The sequence below is a fragment of the Thermothielavioides terrestris genome, chromosome 5 (genome assembly GCF_000226115.1).
Source record: "Thermothielavioides terrestris NRRL 8126 chromosome 5, complete sequence".
Classification (NCBI taxonomy): Eukaryota; Fungi; Ascomycota; class Sordariomycetes; order Sordariales; family Chaetomiaceae; genus Thermothielavioides; species Thermothielavioides terrestris.
In genome coordinates this window covers 1,870,094-1,887,000 of record NC_016461.1, presented here as the reverse complement: position 1 = coordinate 1,887,000, position 16,907 = coordinate 1,870,094, and the positions used below count along the sequence as shown (strand labels likewise).

Genomic DNA, 16,907 nt, shown 5'->3' with positions numbered 1-16,907 from the left:
GGGCGGGCCTGGTGGATGGGGTCGTTTGTTTAGCAACAAATGATGTGTGTGTGGGTGGGTACGGTAACTACGTTGTATATGAAGTATGATGGGTTCAGTTCTGGATATTTGGGCCGGGTTTCCATGAGGATGGCAGGTGTAATGTATGATCATAGGGCGGTTGGACATATTTTGACTGGGACGCGTCTTTGCCGTCTCACTGTGTTATGACAAAGTTGGCGCTGAACAAAGCAACAGGAAATGAGACAAACTCGACAGTGTGTCTGACGGAAGGTGTGGCCACTTGCCAGTGCTCGGCTGGTGTTTGCTCACCTTTGCAGGTCCGCGTTGTATGCCGATTTCTCATACTGAAGGCATCGATTCAGGCTCGTTGTCTAGGTAAGGTATCAGCGCGATGCTATCTATGCTCGTGGAACCGCTGACGTCCAAATAGACACCAACTTCACCCTCATCACCAGCTAAAAACACCGATCCATCACATCTTGAAACTCTCCCTGACCGCCTCCCCCAGCCGCCTGATAGCCTCCGTCATGTTCTCTGGCGTTGCCGCCGCAAAGGTGGTCCGGAAGTACAGCCCAGAAGGCGGCGCATTCTGCTCGGCCCGGAACCAGGAACCGCGAGCAACGAGCACGCCCTTCGCGATGCAGCGGTTAAAGATCTCCTCTTCCATCTCCAGGATGCTCTTGGTCGACGCATGCGGGTGGAGCTCGTGGTTGACCTTCAGCCAGTGCTGCCACACACATCATGTGAGCATAGCTGACCGGGGGGGACGGAAGGCGGGAGAGGGGATGGAAGAGTTCTGAGCACTCACAAACATGCCCGCCTGCGGCGGATTCCAGCTGACCAGCTCCCTGGGCAAGAACTCCTCGCACGCCTTGACGATGACATCCCTCCTCTTGGTGTACTCCATCCGCAGATGCATCAGCCACCGCAGATAGCCCTCGTGCCCCCACCGCTCGTCCAGCAGCTTGTGCAGAATGACCTGCGAGAACCCGCTGGGTCCCTGGTTCGCCACCTCGGCGTGCCGGATGAACCGCTCCACGATCTGCTCCGACGCCGTGATCCATCCCAGCCGCGACCCGGGCACGACCACCTTGGAGAACGAATCCATGCGCAGCACCCGCCCGTCCACGTCCATGCTCAGATACGTCGGGATCAGCCCGTCCAGGAACTCGTCCACGCTCCGCGGCGGCTCCGTGCCCGGCTGCTGCATCTGCAGGTAATAGTACGGCTCGTCCTCCAGGATAAACACATCATGCCTGCGCGCGACCTCGTAGATCTCCCGCCGCCTCCTCTCGCTCTGCGTCGCGCCGGTCGGGTTCTGGCCCGACGGCACGGTGTACAGCACGTGGGGCTTCCGGGCGCCGCCGCGCTCGGCGGGGTCCCAGCGGGAGAGGATGGCGTCCATGCTCTCGGGCAGCAGGCCCTGGTCGTCCATGGGGACGCCGACGAGGGCGACGCCGAGCGGCGCGGCGGTCTCGAGCGCGGTCGAGAAGGAGAACTCCTCGGTCAGCAGGGCGTCGCGGCGGCCCGGCCCGTCGCACAGCATGCGCAGCGCCTGCTCCAGCGCGCCCGTGCTGCCCACCGTCAGGCTCGTGCGCCAGTCCGCGTACGGCGGCGCCCCCACCAGCTCCGTGTGCTCCGTCACGAAGCGCGTCAGCTGCGCCGACCCGTTGGCCTGCCCGTAGTTGAGCGCGATCGAGAGGTCGTACTCAGGCGCCGCGGGGGTTGATAAGGAGGCGTCGTACTTGCCGATGTGCGCGTCCTCGCCGAGAGAGGCGGTCGCGGACTCGGAGAAGTGCGGCGGCACGGGGATGCGCAGGTCGAGCGAGGCGATGGGGAAGTACTCCGGGCAGGGGAGGCCGCCGCCGAGAGAGATCAGGCCGGGTTGTTTGAGGTACTTGGCAGCTTGCTTGAGCTTGCAGGGCTCGCGGAGGGTAGATTCTTTGGTGAGGTGGTCTGGCTGTGGTGTTAGTGGCCTGCTTGTGTGGGATGGAGAAAAAAGGTGCTTGGCTTACGGTCCCAGCGTTTGGCTTTGGGCTTCCCTGTTGACTATTTTGCAACGGAAGGTACATTTACATTAGCCATTTCCTACCTCGCAACTTGCAATGTTTACAGAAAATAGGGGTAAGCATAGGGGTAAGGAGCCACTCAGGGAGGGAAGGTTGACACCAAGGGTTAGGGTCCACGCACGGGAGCCTTGAACATGTCGGCATCACTGTAGGCTGCCGTGGGCGCGACCAGGCGTCCGGCCTTGGCCCGCCTTTCCTTGATGTCGGCGATGGTGATGCGCTCTCGGGGCGTCGCGGGTGGCACCGTTTTCGCGTCGGGAAGCTTGGCCGCCGAGCCCAGAGCTTCGGAGCGGTCCGCGGATTTGGAGTGGAAGCACGAAGACGGCGACGCATTTAGAGACGCAATTGGAGGCCCGCGCGCGAGCCGAACCCCAAGGCCGTGGACGCCGGCGTGAAGGCGGGTCGGCGTCGAGAGCGGGGTGCGCCGGATGGGACCGGTCCCGGTCCGAAGAGCGCTCCGCATGACGGGCCGAGCTCGGAGCGGCAGATTGCGGGTTCGGTTCGGAAAGCGGGGAATTGGGAATCGGGGATCGAACTCGCCGGGGGGCAGGAGATTTTCAGTGCAGACCACTCGGGAGGATGGAACTGATACAGCACAGAATGCAATTGGAAATTGAGGTTCAAACTGGAAAACGACTTGAGAGCCGAAGGAGCCACAGGGTCATGAAGAACAGCAGAGGGGCCCACTGAGATGCCGTGTAATCAAGCAGTGGTAGGAGCTGCTGCAAGGGCATTGATAAGGGAGAAGCCAATAGTTACCGCGGTGTCGGGCCCGAGGGTAGCCGAGTGTAGCCCGCTAAACCACCGATCTCTGACATGCTGCGCCCTTGTGACCACCGGAGCGAGACCGCTATTGGTATGTGTACGTAATTATCAGTTGAACGGGTTAGCCGAACTTCTACCTGGCCTGGGTTGTCGACGCGACGAGTGAGGTCGGCAGACACCCTCCAAACTCACGGGAATATAACTACGTAATTATGGCTCGGGGTGAGGGTGCTTATGTACACTATGAGGCTAGAAAGAGAAAGACAGCACTTGCGTGCTCTCCGATTATCTATGTACAAGTGTATATACCTTAGTTATGGGGTTTCATATTTGCCAGCGCCCCATCCAACGCGGGACCGGAACCCTCGGCGGCCGGTTTCCAGCATCCCTTCATGGGAGAGGTACTGTACATATACCCTTTGCGCCCTGACTCCGAAGCCGCAGTCACTCCACCACCTGCCCGACCAACCATGAGCCTTTTCCAGTGACACCGTGCCCCATTCCATTCCCATGCCACGCAAATGAACGGATGAGCCTCCTCAAGAAATGGTTACAGCTGATGCATCAGAACTTTTGCCAACCGACCTCGCGCCATCTGCCTCGGTGCTTGGAACAAAGAGACCAAATCAACGGGTACGCCTATGCGGAGACCCCAGGATCCAATCCCTCTATGGATGTCCTATACATGTACCATACCAAGAGGAGAACCAAGGGACGTCTGCGGCAGAGGAGTTGTCGTTGTGTGCGTCATGATCCCCAACGGCAAGGGGTGGGCGCGTTGGTTTGCTCATGAGGGCGGCAGGTGCAGTGTGGGCCAACGGCTCGGGTTCCCGGCTAACCATGGCAGCGGACAGTACCGCTCCAAGAGATGGGTAACGGGATGGCCGAGGTGACAACCCCCATGTTGGATGAAGGTGCGCGCCTCTTTCATCACCAGACACACATCATCATCAAACATGCTCCGGGCATCAACATCAGTGCGGCCCGAGCAGAGGATGGCTTGGCTCCGCGGACTCCTGGTCCGACTCCACGTCTGGTTCGTGGTCATCTCCTCGGCTAGTGTTCCCGGCGTGTGGCTCCTCCATGGCATCCGGCACATCATCATCCTCGGGCAGAGAACCATCCGGCACACGGAAAAAACTCTGTGTCTGGGCGTCCCAATGCGGGCGGCATTGGGCCGCGACGCTGGCCAGAGAAATCTCAGTGGTATGAGTGCCAGTCCGGTGGGAAGCCCTCGACGGCGGCCCGTGTAGATCGAAGTAGAGGGAGTTGAGCCGGTTGGATTCATGCAAGGGCGGTGGTTCCCGCAGGGCAGGGGGAGTCCCGGCGGAGCGCTCGCTCCAGGTGTCAATGGCGGAGCGCGCACTCCAGGAATCAATAGACACTCCTGAAAACTCATCCATGGCAGCGAAGGACGGTGGGTGCGGCCGGATACGCAGTGCCAACTCGTGCGCAGCGGCCATGATGAGGCTCAAGGAGGCAATGAACACCGGCAGCCAAGGAATGAGCTCGTTCCTCGAGGATCCGGCCGACAGGACGGCGCCAAGCAGGATGATGAGGGCGACGGCGCAAGTGAACGAGCCGAATCTGAATACGATCAGCAACCGGTGACGGCATAAATAGCGACGCGTTGAGCCGTTCACCTCCTGAAGGGCTTGGAATGGAGTACGTGGAAGCACACCGTGCTGAGGATGAATATTGAAAGCGTACTGGGTTGGTATTAGCACCCGTCTCGATAGGTCGACGCCCTGGACTTACATGGCTCGAAACCAGAGGCCTTGGATGCTGGCCAACGGGAAGAGAATGCCAGACCCAATCATGAGACCGCAGGCCATGACCTTGAGAGCATCACGGAGCTCTTGGCCGCGGCCGTGCCGCCATCCCAGAGGAGGTTGCTCCATCGCCGGAGCGTCGATACGACGGAATGGAGAGAGCGACGATATATAGGGGCGTATCCTGTCAACTCGCCGTTACCGAATTCGCAGACAACACGATGCTGGGATACTGCCTGGTGAAAGAAGCGAGCATTAGCCGCGTCTCTCGCGAGGCATCGCACTCGTAGTTACAAAGTGCAATAGTTAAGGTGGAATCCGTGTTGGGCAATTGCCGTCTGTAAATACTTGCGGCCAATGCCGATTCGGTTCCACGGCGTTCTGCGAGCAGCAGCGCCACGTCTCGCAGGCGAGGGGTGCCAAGCAGAGATGCCTCGGCGTGCTTGACTGCGGGGTAGTTCCAATTGCTGCAATGGTTGGAGAAACAAGCCCGATAAGCTGCCCTGCCCCCTGGGGCATGCAATGAACCTATGGAGGGATGACGCGGATTCCTGAGGTTCGTGAGTTCCAGCGCTTTTGGGAGTGAGGGTTTACCGAGAAGCGTCGCGGCCTGGGATGGTTCGCAATGGGCCGCCTTGGGCCGCCCTGGTTCGCTCTGGTTCGCTCTGGTCCGCCCTGGTCCGCCCTGGGCGCGGCTCAACTCCCCATGTGTTACCAGATTGGCCAGATTATTCTCGGTGAGAGTCGTCAGCCGTCAGCCCAACAGTCAGCCCCATCACTATTCGGTCTGCCCTGGGCGCCGATGCATGAGTGGCAAAATGGTTTGGCGAGATAGTCAGAGCCTCGTCGACTCTGCCCCACGTATTTGTCCCAGCCGGACCACTTGGATTGAATCCTGAACGCTCGCACCGCCGTTGCCCGACCGGGTGGTTACTGCAGCAGGAAATGACGCCGAGAAGCCAATTGAGGGGTGTGTCTCTGTCTTGACCGAAATCGTCGAGATATTTAGTCGCGGCGGGACGGTGATTATCCTGCCGCCGCACCTGCGTAAGCCATGGTTGTCCATCTCCCTCAACTGATGCGGGTAGACGGAAGTTCGCCCCTAGGCACTATTTCTTCGACCACCAGCCGCCGATCCAATGCATCAATTGCCATGCTGTTCACACCAGAATCCCCGGGTGACAGACCCAGTCTCGGGGCGTTGGTGTCCTGTATCCGAGATTCTCGAGATCACCATCAGCTGTCTTTGCAGCGGCGTGACTTGGGAGTACACGGTCCAGAATGGATTTCCTGAGAGATATGGCGGAGTTAGTTCCTGGAGATCCAAGACGGGGAATGAACGTTTCAGCTAACCAGTTTGTTACGCAGTTACTCGTACAACATGGGGCCGAAGAGCACGCCGGCAAAAACTTTGTCTTCCGTCCGTCTCCTGGCCTCATGCTCTTCTCCTGCTTGGTGTTCGGTTGTTGCGTGTCGTCCTTTTCTCACCGGAGACAAAACCAAGATCCTTTTCAGTTTCTCATCTATATCGTCCTGCTTGGCGCCGCGGGCGCGGCCGGGTACGGGGCCCGAGCACATGCCCACTTGATTCTCCTGGGCTATCTGCCCTTCGCAACCTGCGCGGCCATGATCATCAGCATCTTGGGACATGCGATATACAGACGGCTGAAGCATGCAGAGGCACCGCGCCAGGAAGACGAGGAGAAAGCGCGGTTGTTGGGCTGAATTGCTGGCGGACGGATTTCCACGCCACATGGCCAGTTTCCGGGGCTGGTCTCCGCCGCTTCTCGCTGCGCGGGGGGGAACGGGGGGTTGAAATGGACACGATTCTTCAAGCGAGTTGGTTCTGTCATCGCTTCCTCGCTGGAAGACGCCAGAGCGCTGCATGAATGGGCAAGGAACGATTCCTCAACACGGCGGCTGTGAAGCAGCATGCCGGAATCGAGTGTAGCCCGTCGAAGCAATGCAGGACCGCAAAGTTGAGGTTTTGCAGCGATTGTCTCCTAGGCACATCGGTGAGAGAAGAGAGGAGAGAGGTCATGTTCTAGAGGAGCCTTGCCAGCGAGCCTTGCCAGCGATTTAAGAACGGATGGAAACGCTGTTGCGGATCATGGACGCGCTCTTGACTCGAGCATGCACCGGTCGTATCTCCTCAGATGAGGTATGAACTGGAATGCGCATACAGAATGCGGAGGCACGGAACGCGCATCCTCAGACGTTCCATGTGAGTGGAGGGATGGAATATGGTGCGATGTGGTGCCTGTTGTTGTTCGGCACCAACCCCCGGCAACCTCTCGAGCCGAGCACTGATTTTTGTTAGCGTAGTGGGGCCGCGCCAAGACCAGGTTCCAGCTTATCTCAGACCTCAGACCAGTATTGGGCTGTATTGGCTCGCTGCTCGGGCCTCAACCCGGCTTAGCCTGCAACATTGCCCCACTACACTGCCCACAGCCAATCAGAGCGCCCATTGCAATTTGAGCCCATACTGGTCTGAGTGCAAAGTTCGGGATTGGGCCCGATCAACGCACGCAAAGAGTGCAGGGCGCATTGCACCGACGGCCACCACACCATCAAATGTAGGTGTTTGAACAAGCCGTAAGTTGATCCACAATAGCCAGATAATACGCTTTCTAACGGTGCCCAGGAAGATGCCTGCGTTGGCCAGGATGCCCGCAAACCCAGGAAGATGCCCGCGTTGGCCAGGATGCCCGCAAACCCAGGAAGATGCCCGCGAGCCCAGGATGCCCGCGAGCCCAGGAAGATGCCCGCGTTGGCCAGGATGCCCGCAAACCCAGGAAGATGCCCGCGTTGGCCAGGAGGATGCCCGCAAGCCCAGGATGCCCGCGAGCCCAGGAAGATGCCCACGTTGGCCAGGATGCCCGCAAACCCAGGAAGATGCCCGCGAGCCCAGGAAGATGCCCACGTTGGCCAGGAGGATGCCCGCAAGCCCAGGATGCCCGCGATCAAGCTCGTTATAGGCCATTTTCTACACCCTCTGAGCTACCGTTCGGCAATACAGTTGGATAAAAGGGAGGAAAAACAGTCTCTGAGGATCGCCTAGACGAGTACAACGCTAGTGTCCAATTTAATAGAGTTTAACGCAGTATTGTGGAAATCAGGGGGGGGTCATCGACCGGAAGGAAAGGCGTGCGCAAACCTGGATTTTACGTCGAGGCCAACCGTCCAGCAAAATACTGCAGGCATATACATGAAAATAGGCTCATTGGAATCGCCTGTCAATGGCGATCTTCAGACAGTAGTTGGCTTCGCGATACGATTTGTAGTAGTTGAGATATTTGCGAGTGATCAAGTTGGATTTTCAGGCCTCCCATACAAAAGCGTGCGCAAACCTGGCCGAATCCAGAATTTTGCTCTCAGACCTCTTTCAAAGGCGTTCTCTGCAAAAAGTGGGCCAGGTTCTTAGAAGGGGCTAGCGGACAGTGTTACATACAAACTAGTATGGCATTACGTCTTGGCAGGCCTGGGTACGGACCACCCCCGGCCATAGGCCGGGAAAACAGAGAACGCAATGAAAGAGGTCTGAGGGCTGAGATAAGTTCCAGCCACCAGCAACGAGCGGCGCTGACTGCTCGCTTTGCCCCTGCCAGCAATCCCCAACCTCCTCAAAAAAACAAACAGTTCGTCAAGAACGTGGGAATCGGGCGCAAGCCAACCATTCGCCAGATATTCCTCGTGTACGGAGTACGTCAGGCGTTTTCCGAGACCAATCCTTGTCTCGGCTGGTTCTTGGTCAATTCAATTGCAGCTCTCCACAAGCTGGATGACGAAAGCAACGCTTTCGCTTTCGGGGGGCTGGTGGTATCGTTGACTTGTTCCCATTGTGTCCGCCTGTTTGGACCCTTAAAAGGTGGTCCCCAGACTGCTAGGGCGCGGATCCCAGCAGTTCTTTGTGTCATGTAACGTGCCGTTTGACACGACAATATCCGTCCTGACCGATATATTCATTCTTATTCTGCCCTCTATCTGCAAACGCTCAAGGTCCTGGCTGTGTGATTTGGAAACCTCTCTCTCGAAGCAACTGCTCGTGTTTGCCCTGCACCTCCCGCCCTACCCTTGCCCCCGCCCTTGGGGACTAAGGTTTCGACAACATGCACTTCGCCCGGGGATGGAGAATAGCAGCAGCCACTACGGCCGCCCTGCTCATCCGTACCGCAACCGCACAAACCTACTCATCATGTAACCCCCTATCATCAAGTAAGGCGACCTCGGACCGCCCCGAGCGTCACGCACTTGGCAGCTAACCTCGCTCAACCCACAGCAAGTTGTCCGGCCGATACAGCTCTGGGCATGACAATAAACGTCGACTTCACCCAGGGCGCAGTCAACTCTTTCGTCGCTAGTGGAGGGACGCCGACGTACGGCAAAGATGGCGTGACCTTCACCGTCGCTAAGCACGGCGACGCCCCGCAGCTGACCAGTGTGTTCTACATCATGTTTGGCCGCGTCGAGGTGACCATGAAGGCAGCCCCGGGCGCCGGCATCGTGAGCTCTCTCGTGCTCCTCTCCGACGACCTGGACGAGATCGACATGGAGTGGCTCGGCGCCGACGACTCCGAGGTCCAGACGAACTACTTCAGCAAGGGCCAGACAACAACCTACAACCGCGGCCAGTTCAACCCGGCCGCCAACAACCAGGCCGAGTTCATCACCTACACCATCGACTGGACCTCGGACCGCATCATCTGGTACGTCGGCGGCACCGTCGTGCGCACGCTCACCTTCGCCGACGCCGACGGGCAGTTCCCTCAGACGCCCATGCAGATCAAGTTCGGCGCCTGGGCGGGCGGCGACCCGTCCAATCCGCCGGGCACCATCCAGTGGGCGCGGGGTCCGACCGACTACTCCAAGGGCCCGTTCTCGATGACCGTCCGCTCGGCCGTCATCACGGACTACTCCACCGGCAAGAAGTACACCTACGGCGACACCTCGGGCACCTGGCAGTCGATCCAGTCCGACGGCGGCAAGATCAACGGCAACCTCGGCAGCGCCGGCGCCATCACCGCCACCGCCAGCGCCGCCGCCGCGACCGACTCCGTGTCGCCGACCATCCCGCCAGGCGGCATCATCGGCGGCAGCTCCACCGCCGGCGGCAGCGGCGCCGCCTCCCAAACCGTCGGCACGATCCCCGACGGCTGGGTGATGACCTCGTCGGGCAAGATCGTGCCGGTGGGCTCCAGCACTGTAAGTACGTAAAATTCATTCTCCCACCACGCTCCCGCGTCCCTTCCCCCTACCCTACCTTAACCTACCCTACCCTATCCAGGGCCCAGCTGGCGGTGTACATAACACGCACACGCAACCAGCCGCGCAGCGCACAAGTCCCCTAACTAACCCGTCCCCCCCGCAACAGACACCCCCACGCCAATCCACCACCTCGGCGCCGTCGTCCTCCTCGTCGCCGTCCTCGCAGGCAACCTCTGGCGATGACACGGCCCCCACCACCACCACCACCACCACCACCACCACCACCTTTGCGACCAGCACAACGACGACGACGACAGCCCAGCCCGGGACTACGACGGGTCCGCCAGCAACGACCCCTAACAGCAGCGGCGGCGGCGGTGGCGACGGTAGTGGTGGTGGTGGCAGAGTCCCCACGGCGGCGCCAGCTGCGAACGGCGCAGTCTCGGCGCGGCGGGCAGCTGGCCCTGTGGCTGGCGGCGCGTTCCTTGGTGGTGCCGTGTGGTGTCTCCTGGCCGTGTGAGCATTACTGTTTAATCATCCGGTTTCTGTTTCTCGCATATTTCATGTTTCCCCGGTTTTGTTTGGGAGAGCATTCTTGGATGGATTTAGCAGGCGTTTTCTCTTGGATGTCTTTTTTCGGAGTCGGAGCATACGGGCGGCATTCATCCATAGACACAGCATGTTATTATGTCTGGGGAGGCAACCTTCTGTACTTACTTGCACCACCACCATCAGGAAAATGGGTCATGAGCTGAATGGGTAGATATGGCAGAGGAGAGATTACCCATCCGGATGGATTAATGACGACATGGCATGTGGAATAATACACTTTAGCGCCCACAAGCTTCACCGACTGGCTGATTGCCGATTAGGACGTGAAGACCATGTATTGCGTGCGCAAAGCTCATCGCTCCCCTACCACAATGCTATGCTAGGCTAGGCTCTCTAATATACGGGCACCGCAAAGATGCAGAAAATACCGGTTCCCAAAACCCACGAGGCCGACCAGTCGTTCCGGCGGCCACGCCGCCTGGCAAAATCATGACTTGAGAGGCTGCCGAGACTGAGTGGGCGTTCCATGCAAGAAGAGCATGCTTTCTCCTTCTATCAACGCCACGCGGTGAACCGCTAAACCATGACGTATCTGAGGCTGGGGCCTCCCAAGCAGAGCACCGCCCGTCTCCGCCTTATGCCTTCGCCTTAGCAGTAATGCAGTCGCCCGGAAGAATTGGTTGTGGAAGAAGGTGCACAACAACGCACGGCAGAGTTGCCCCAAAGGTCACTTCAAAATGTCCAGCTGTCGTCGTCGCCGACCGACTGGATGGCCCAGTTGAACTTGTCCCGAAGCGTCTTGGAGAAGAACTTCTCGATCGGGACCTTAAACTTGTTTGAGAAGGCGACGGTGAGACGCGGGTCGATATAGTTCTACAGCGGCACCGTTAGCAACACACTTCCACCAACCGACATACAATGGAGACGAGAAGCGGCTTACGATTTTGGACGTGCCCAGGGCGACCTCCTTGTTGCCCTCACGATCCGCCGACTGCAACTCGAGGGTCCTTATCCGCTCGTCCAGCTTCTCCACGGCAGCCGTCAACTTCTCGACAGTGGGGCCCTTGCCCTCGGCCTCCACCTTCTTGGTCTCATTTTCCCTCTTAAACTTGGCTTCCAGCTCAGTGGCCGCTTTCAGGCGCTCCTTAAGCTCCTTGTCCGGCAGTGGCTTCCCGCCCTCGGCGCTGAGCTTCTCGTTGTCCTTCTCAAACTTCTTCTGGATCTTGGTCTTCAGTTCTTCCACAAGGAACTGCTGGTGTTGCTGGATCCAGGCCTCGTCCAAGTCCGGGTCAAGCTCGAAGAACTCGGCACCCTTCTTCTTTTTCAACTTGGGATCCAGATCGAGCATCATCATCTTGGTGCGCCACTTCTGATACTTCAGACCCTTGATGCGATCGCCAAGCTTCTCCATCTGTGCTTCGTGGCTGGCGCCGACTGTCCGCTTGTGGTTGCAAAGAATGGCCACCTCGCGATTGCAGTCGTTGTACAGCTTGATCTTCTCAGCCATGGTCCTGTTCTCGACCTTGAGCTTCTGGAGGAGCTGCGACATGGTCCACGAAGCGTTGTAGGTACGGAACACCTTTGCGGTAAGCCCGGGCATGTAGCTGGAAAGGTGCTTGTTCAGTTGAGAAGTCTGCCGAGAATGTCAGCCGCCGAACGGAGCCGCCCAGACCCCAGCATGAATCCACCTACCGTCAACCTGTCGAAGATGTCATCTCCCTCCTCCTTGGGAGGCTTCTTGAACATCTTGAGGTTCTTGAAAACCTGGCGGTCGACGACGAACTCATTGTAGAATCGAATGCTGTCTTTACCCAGGAAGTCGAAGATGACTGTGTTGGGCTCTCGGAGGGTGACGTGCTCATACTTCAGCGAGCAGCAGCCGACAGTTTCGGCCTCGTTTTCCGTGTCCTTCTCGTTGCCAGCTCTGAGCGCAAACTTGTCGATCAGATACATGGCAGTTGCGCGCTGCCGGTCGGCCATCACCTCGCTCTTGAGCTCCCTCGTGTAGTCGGCACGGATGCGGTCGATGTGCTTCTTGAGCTCGCGGGCCTTTTCGAACTTCTTGAAGTCGGCCTGTCCCTTCACGGTGCTGTTGGCTGCCAGCATCACGTACTTGTAATTCCCGTTGACGTTTTCCTGCCACATAGCCAACCAGGTCGCCTTGTTGTCGTGCTGGACTGCCTTCCACTTGTGGCCCGGGGGCGGGTCGGGAACCTTGGCATCCTTGCCGATGTTGATGGTGACTTGCTCGGGCATGACGCGCTTCTTGACCATACCGGTCTTCGGATGCTCACCTCGGCCACGGAAGAGGCCGGGCGGTTCCACGCGGAAGTTGCCCACCTTCTCCTTCCGGCCGTCCCACCTGCAGTACATGTAGGGAGCCTCCGCCTTCTCCTTCGCGGCCTTCTCGGCTTTCTTCTCGGCCGCCGGCCGCGCCTTCTTCGCATCGCTGAGCGCCTTGTAATGCTCAAAGATCTTGGTGAAATCGAGCTTCTTGAACTCCTTGATGTCGACCGGATTGCCGTTCATGTCTTTGGCGCCGCCGGTCTTGTTCAGGATGTCCTTGAAGTCGTTGAAAAAGTTCTTCTGAAAGACGGGGTTCTCAACGTTCTGGGTCGAGTGAAGCATAGATCCAAAGAATGTTGCCACTTCTTCGGCCTCGACGTGCAGATCAACCGGCTGGCCATCGTAATATAGCTTCACATGCTTGGGAAGCGGCTCATACGGAGGGGGGAAGAGCACGCCATTGTGCTCCAGAGTCGTCCACTTGATCGAATCGTCCTCTTTCTTCGGAGCATCCCACCACCGATACTCCTCCTCCTCTTCTTCGCCCTCGCTGTTCTCCTTGGACTCGTCCTTGGCGGCCTTGTCTGCTGGAGCTGCCTTGCCCTTCTTCGCGGCCGGAGCTGGCGCCTTCTTGGCCTTTTTGGCAATGGGTGCCTCAGAATCGGACTCTTCTTTCTTAACACCGTTCACCTTTTTAGCCGCGGGCACGCCGTTCGACTGCCGCTTCTTGGGTTTTGCCAGGGGCTCATCGTCAGACTCCTCTTTCACGGCCTTTTTGGGAGTAGCCTTCTTGGCCTTGGCGTCAGCACGCAGGGCTTTCGCCTCTTTCGAAGCAGCCTTCTCGATGCTGGCCTTCCGCTGGGCGATTTTCGTCCCCAAGGGCTGGCCGTCGTCGGATGATTCAAGAGTTGCCGTTTCCTTGATGGAAGGAGGCAGCTTCACGCCGTTCCTTCTCGCGATGGGTTCATCATCGCTGTCGGATTCGACTTTCTTGTGCGTTGACTTCTGTCGCTTGGCCTATGATGGGTCAGTCAGTCATTCCACGGCTGCATACGGTACTGCTAGCAACGCAGCGGGGCAACCCTACCAAGGGGGCGGCGTCCTCGCTATCTGATTCCTCCTTGTACTGGACGGCTTGGCTGGCCGAGCTTCGCGATTTGCGTTTAGCATGACCATGAGAATCAATGTCCATGCGATCCTCCACGGGGCCGTGGCGAATGGACGCCCCGGGGGGCGCCGGGCGAGCTTTCGAAGCAGACTTGTCCATTTCGCGGTCGGTGGAGGGCGAAATGGTCGGGGCGGATGCTATGCGGAAAACATAATAGTCAGCACTTTGGGCCCGGACACAATGGCATTCACGTTTGCTAGTGGTGAATAGAAAAGAGCGGTGCCGAGGTGCGAAATGTGACACGTCAACCTGGGCTAACCACGCCCTGGTGCGCGCGTGCCACGATGCAGAGATCAGGGCACGAGAGAGAAATCACAGAGATCAAGACTGACTTACCGTGGCTGGCTCTCGCCAGTGGCACGTCGTCATCTGAGCTATCCGACGGCATGGTTGCTGTTCGAGAAAAGGCTGGGTGGGCGATGGTGGCCGGCGAGGCGCAACGCGGCGCAGCGAAAGCAGGCAGATCCGCAAATTTGGGCGAGCGAGTCGAGTCCGGCGAAGCAAGACTTAGAACCGTTGCGCCGGGTTTTGCAGGCCGTCGAGGTGGTAAAAATTGTGCGAAAAAAGACTCCGTCCGAGTCTGTAAGGTACCACGCTGACGGCTGGTGTGGTGCGTGACGAGAAGCAGAAAAGGAGGGTCGGCTGGAGGCTGAGGATGGAGAAAAGAAGGGATTCCTCAAAGACCGAGTCGGGGCGGCGGATGAAGTTAAAGATTCCAGATTGAAGGTCCTGCCTTGGGCTGGCTCCACTTCTGGGCTAGTTGTAGCCCAGCCGTTCGCCTAAGTTACCAGCCCCGTCCGGTAAAGTCAGCGTCAAGTGTTCGCGAACTCAATGCTTGGAATTTTCTGGCACTGTGTTCCAGCCAGGCTCGGGCTGATAACTTGCTCCTGGAAACGAGGCCCAGCAATTCGCTGTTGTTTACACTGCACTAGTGTACGAACGATAAATTACCAAAATGGGGCCCCCAGAGAGGTAAGTTACGGTAAGGGAGTCTCCGAGCCAAAACCGCCTTGACTAAGGGGCGGGCACCGCCTGGCCAATCGCCAGCTGCCGGGAAAATGGGCCACGGGCTCACGGGCTCACGAAGAGGAAGCGGAAGGGAAAAGTGGAGCCGACCTCAGCAAACCTCTCACGCCCAATTGCAATTGCGGACTTGCGCGGATTGAAACTCAAACCTCCCGATTAATTGACGCCAGCACACACTGTGGTCACCCGGGGGCCACAGCCAGCAGAGACGGTTTCCTTGAACTTCTGCAGCACCCTGCCGCCATGCTGTCAAGAGCTGCCCGCCCGGCGCTGAAGGCCGGTGCTGCCGTTTCGTCCCGGTACGTGCTGGTGTGCGTGTGATGATGTGACCTTCCTAGCTCTGCGCTCCGCTCCACGCTCTTTCTGGTCTCTTTCTGGTCGGTGCAATTGGGTTCACGGCGGCGTATTTGGGGTGACGGTGGAGAGGCGGCGGATGGGCGAGTTTGTCTGCAGCATTGGGACGCGACAGCGGCGTGGCCTGGTGCCGGACACACACAGACATACAGACAAACAGACGGACGGAATGGAAGCAGGCCGGGCTAACCGACGACGCCAACCCACAGAGCGGCAGCTCCGACAGCCACCTTCGCCACCCTGCGTGAGATCGAAGGCCGCCTCAAGTCGATTCGCAACATCGAGAAGATCACCAACACGATGAAGATCGTCGCCTCGACCAAGCTGACGCGCGCGCAGCGCGCCATGACCGACTCGCGCAAGTACGGCGAGACCAGCAACGAGGTCTACAAGTCGGCCGAGACCAAGCCGCTCGAGGGCGAGGGCAAGAAGAAGCTCCTGGTGGTCTGCAGCTCCGACAAGGGTCTCTGCGGTGGCATCCACTCCGGTCTGTCGCGCTACATCCGCCAGCGGGCGCAGGAGGACCCCAACTTCGACCTCGTCATCCTGGGCGAGAAGTGCAGGTCGCAGCTGCAGCGCACTAACGCCAAGAACATTGTCCTCAACTTCGCTGGCGTGGGCAAGGACATCCCGACCTTTGCCGAGGCCCAGGCCGTCGCCGACCAGATCGCCCTGCTGCCCGGCGACTACTCGGACATTGAGATCATCTACAACAGGTTCATCAATGCCACGAGCTACGAGCCCAGCTCCATCCCGGCATTCAACGAGCAGGCCTTCGCAGCGTCACGTGCGTTTGCTCCATACTTGATTTTATGGCTCGACGAACCCGGCCACTAACTGGACCATATAGCCAACTTCGCCGCCTTCGAGGTTGACGAGGAGCTGCTCTCCAACTTCCGCGAGTACGCCCTCGCCAACTCCCTCTACTGGGCTCTGTCCGAGGGCCACGCCTGCGAGATCTCTGCCCGCCGCAACGCCATGGACGTGAGTGTCTTGCCTGAACCTCGTCTCTCACTGCAAACACACCCGCCGCCCTCACTAACTCCCATTCTCCTCAGAACGCCTCCAAGAACGCCGGCGAGATGATCAACAAGTACCAGATTCTCTTCAACCGCACCCGCCAGGCCGTCATTACCGGCGAACTGGTCGAAATCATCACTGGTGCCACCGCCTCGGAGAACATGTAAGCGGGTTAGAGCGATTAATTCTCATAGACCGGGCACAGCGAGAAAGAGAGAGAGAGGGGAGGGCTTGGGCGACGACGTCGGCGGCGACCACGACGAGGCTTTCGTCACCCTTTTCTCTCATCTCCGTTGCAAAAAGAAGAGACATCACCCGTGTTGAGAAGGGGCTGTTTCCCTTTGTATATTCAAGCGAGGTCGCAGGGCTTTCCGCCCTGCAACTCGGCCCTCACGTGTACCAACGCCTTCCGAATACAGAGTTCCTTGCCGATGCCAGATGTCCCCCATTGCAAGCATTTTCTGTCCTACCTACCTCGCAATGAGCCAGTTTGCACCCCTGAGCGCATTCAAAACTGTGCGGTGCCCACTTGTCACACAGCATATTGCTCCTGCAACTGGTCGGCCACGAGACCACGAGGCCGGACCACGAGGCGTAGGTACTGTACATAGGTAGTAAGCAGAGACAACACACCGCAGAAGACCCCTAGACTGCTGCTCGCGGATAAGAATCCACGCCAATCCAACC

The 16,907-nt window shown here is 58.7% G+C and overlaps 7 protein-coding genes across 7 annotated transcripts; 3 read left to right on the top strand and 4 right to left on the bottom strand.

Moving 5' to 3' along the window:
• Window positions 1–277: 277 nt before the first annotated feature.
• On the bottom strand, window positions 278–2,829 carry THITE_2121569 (uncharacterized protein). The gene is made up of 4 exons (XM_003656598.1): window positions 2,194–2,829; window positions 2,019–2,052; window positions 812–1,959; window positions 278–730 (listed from the first exon to the last, which is right to left on the bottom strand). The coding sequence occupies exons 1-4, from the start codon at window positions 2,533–2,535 to the stop codon at window positions 476–478; spliced, it is 1,779 nt and encodes a 592-aa protein (XP_003656646.1). The 5' UTR covers window positions 2,536–2,829; the 3' UTR covers window positions 278–475.
• Window positions 2,830–3,720: 891 nt separating this feature from the next.
• Window positions 3,721–4,826, bottom strand: THITE_2121564 (uncharacterized protein). The gene is made up of 3 exons (XM_003656597.1): window positions 4,596–4,826; window positions 4,481–4,546; window positions 3,721–4,424 (listed from the first exon to the last, which is right to left on the bottom strand). The coding sequence occupies exons 1-3, from the start codon at window positions 4,736–4,738 to the stop codon at window positions 3,812–3,814; spliced, it is 822 nt and encodes a 273-aa protein (XP_003656645.1). The 5' UTR covers window positions 4,739–4,826; the 3' UTR covers window positions 3,721–3,811.
• A 612-nt stretch (window positions 4,827–5,438) lies between these two features.
• On the top strand, window positions 5,439–6,635 carry THITE_2121561 (uncharacterized protein). The gene is made up of 2 exons (XM_003656596.1): window positions 5,439–5,899; window positions 5,963–6,635. The coding sequence occupies exons 1-2, from the start codon at window positions 5,891–5,893 to the stop codon at window positions 6,332–6,334; spliced, it is 381 nt and encodes a 126-aa protein (XP_003656644.1). The 5' UTR covers window positions 5,439–5,890; the 3' UTR covers window positions 6,335–6,635.
• A 491-nt stretch (window positions 6,636–7,126) lies between these two features.
• On the bottom strand, window positions 7,127–7,974 carry THITE_2121560 (uncharacterized protein). The gene is made up of 2 exons (XM_003656595.1): window positions 7,254–7,974; window positions 7,127–7,185 (listed from the first exon to the last, which is right to left on the bottom strand). The coding sequence occupies exons 1-2, from the start codon at window positions 7,590–7,592 to the stop codon at window positions 7,180–7,182; spliced, it is 345 nt and encodes a 114-aa protein (XP_003656643.1). The 5' UTR covers window positions 7,593–7,974; the 3' UTR covers window positions 7,127–7,179.
• A 650-nt stretch (window positions 7,975–8,624) lies between these two features.
• On the top strand, window positions 8,625–10,216 carry THITE_2121558 (glycoside hydrolase family 16 protein). Its single transcript, XM_003656594.1, has 3 exons — window positions 8,625–8,824; window positions 8,889–9,815; window positions 9,981–10,216. Exons 1-3 carry the CDS (start codon window positions 8,719–8,721, stop codon window positions 10,055–10,057), a joined length of 1,110 nt encoding a protein of 369 aa, XP_003656642.1. The 5' UTR covers window positions 8,625–8,718; the 3' UTR covers window positions 10,058–10,216.
• A 447-nt stretch (window positions 10,217–10,663) lies between these two features.
• On the bottom strand, window positions 10,664–14,406 carry THITE_2121555 (uncharacterized protein). Its single transcript, XM_003656593.1, has 6 exons — window positions 14,157–14,406; window positions 13,740–13,957; window positions 12,059–13,669; window positions 11,435–11,999; window positions 11,307–11,342; window positions 10,664–11,239 (listed from the first exon to the last, which is right to left on the bottom strand). Exons 1-6 carry the CDS (start codon window positions 14,206–14,208, stop codon window positions 11,193–11,195), a joined length of 2,529 nt encoding a protein of 842 aa, XP_003656641.1. The 5' UTR covers window positions 14,209–14,406; the 3' UTR covers window positions 10,664–11,192.
• A 544-nt stretch (window positions 14,407–14,950) lies between these two features.
• Window positions 14,951–16,656, top strand: THITE_2081645 (uncharacterized protein). Its single transcript, XM_003656592.1, has 4 exons — window positions 14,951–15,145; window positions 15,410–15,987; window positions 16,051–16,184; window positions 16,259–16,656. The coding sequence occupies exons 1-4, from the start codon at window positions 15,090–15,092 to the stop codon at window positions 16,385–16,387; spliced, it is 897 nt and encodes a 298-aa protein (XP_003656640.1). The 5' UTR covers window positions 14,951–15,089; the 3' UTR covers window positions 16,388–16,656.
• The last annotated feature ends 251 nt before the right edge of the window (window positions 16,657–16,907 follow it).

Bases quoted from the DNA above. Each gene is read 5' to 3' on its own strand.
- THITE_2121555 (XM_003656593.1), bottom strand. From the start codon at position 14,208: ATGCCGTCGGATAGCTCAGATGACGACGTGCCACTGGCGAGAGCCAGC. The intron at 13,958-14,156 runs GTAAGTCAGTCT...TTTTCCGCATAG, and splicing joins ACTGGCGAGAGCCAGCCACG to CATCCGCCCCGACCATTTCG. The intron at 13,670-13,739 runs GTAGGGTTGCCC...GACCCATCATAG, and splicing joins GCGAGGACGCCGCCCCCTTG to GCCAAGCGACAGAAGTCAAC.
- THITE_2081645 (XM_003656592.1), top strand. From the start codon at position 15,090: ATGCTGTCAAGAGCTGCCCGCCCGGCGCTGAAGGCCGGTGCTGCCGTT. The intron at 15,146-15,409 runs GTACGTGCTGGT...GCCAACCCACAG, and splicing joins GGTGCTGCCGTTTCGTCCCG to AGCGGCAGCTCCGACAGCCA. The intron at 16,185-16,258 runs GTGAGTGTCTTG...CATTCTCCTCAG, and splicing joins CCCGCCGCAACGCCATGGAC to AACGCCTCCAAGAACGCCGG.
- THITE_2121558 (XM_003656594.1), top strand. From the start codon at position 8,719: ATGCACTTCGCCCGGGGATGGAGAATAGCAGCAGCCACTACGGCCGCC. The intron at 8,825-8,888 runs GTAAGGCGACCT...CTCAACCCACAG, and splicing joins ATGTAACCCCCTATCATCAA to CAAGTTGTCCGGCCGATACA. The intron at 9,816-9,980 runs GTACGTAAAATT...CCCCCGCAACAG, and splicing joins GGTGGGCTCCAGCACTGTAA to ACACCCCCACGCCAATCCAC.
- THITE_2121564 (XM_003656597.1), bottom strand. From the start codon at position 4,738: ATGGAGCAACCTCCTCTGGGATGGCGGCACGGCCGCGGCCAAGAGCTC. The intron at 4,547-4,595 runs GTAAGTCCAGGG...ATACCAACCCAG, and splicing joins GGCCTCTGGTTTCGAGCCAT to TACGCTTTCAATATTCATCC. The intron at 4,425-4,480 runs GTGAACGGCTCA...GATCGTATTCAG, and splicing joins CATTCCAAGCCCTTCAGGAG to ATTCGGCTCGTTCACTTGCG.
- THITE_2121560 (XM_003656595.1), bottom strand. From the start codon at position 7,592: ATGGCCTATAACGAGCTTGATCGCGGGCATCCTGGGCTTGCGGGCATC.
- THITE_2121569 (XM_003656598.1), bottom strand. From the start codon at position 2,535: ATGCGGAGCGCTCTTCGGACCGGGACCGGTCCCATCCGGCGCACCCCG. The intron at 2,053-2,193 runs GTGCGTGGACCC...GTTGCAAAATAG, and splicing joins CCGACATGTTCAAGGCTCCC to TCAACAGGGAAGCCCAAAGC. The intron at 1,960-2,018 runs GTAAGCCAAGCA...CACCACAGCCAG, and splicing joins CAAAGCCAAACGCTGGGACC to ACCACCTCACCAAAGAATCT.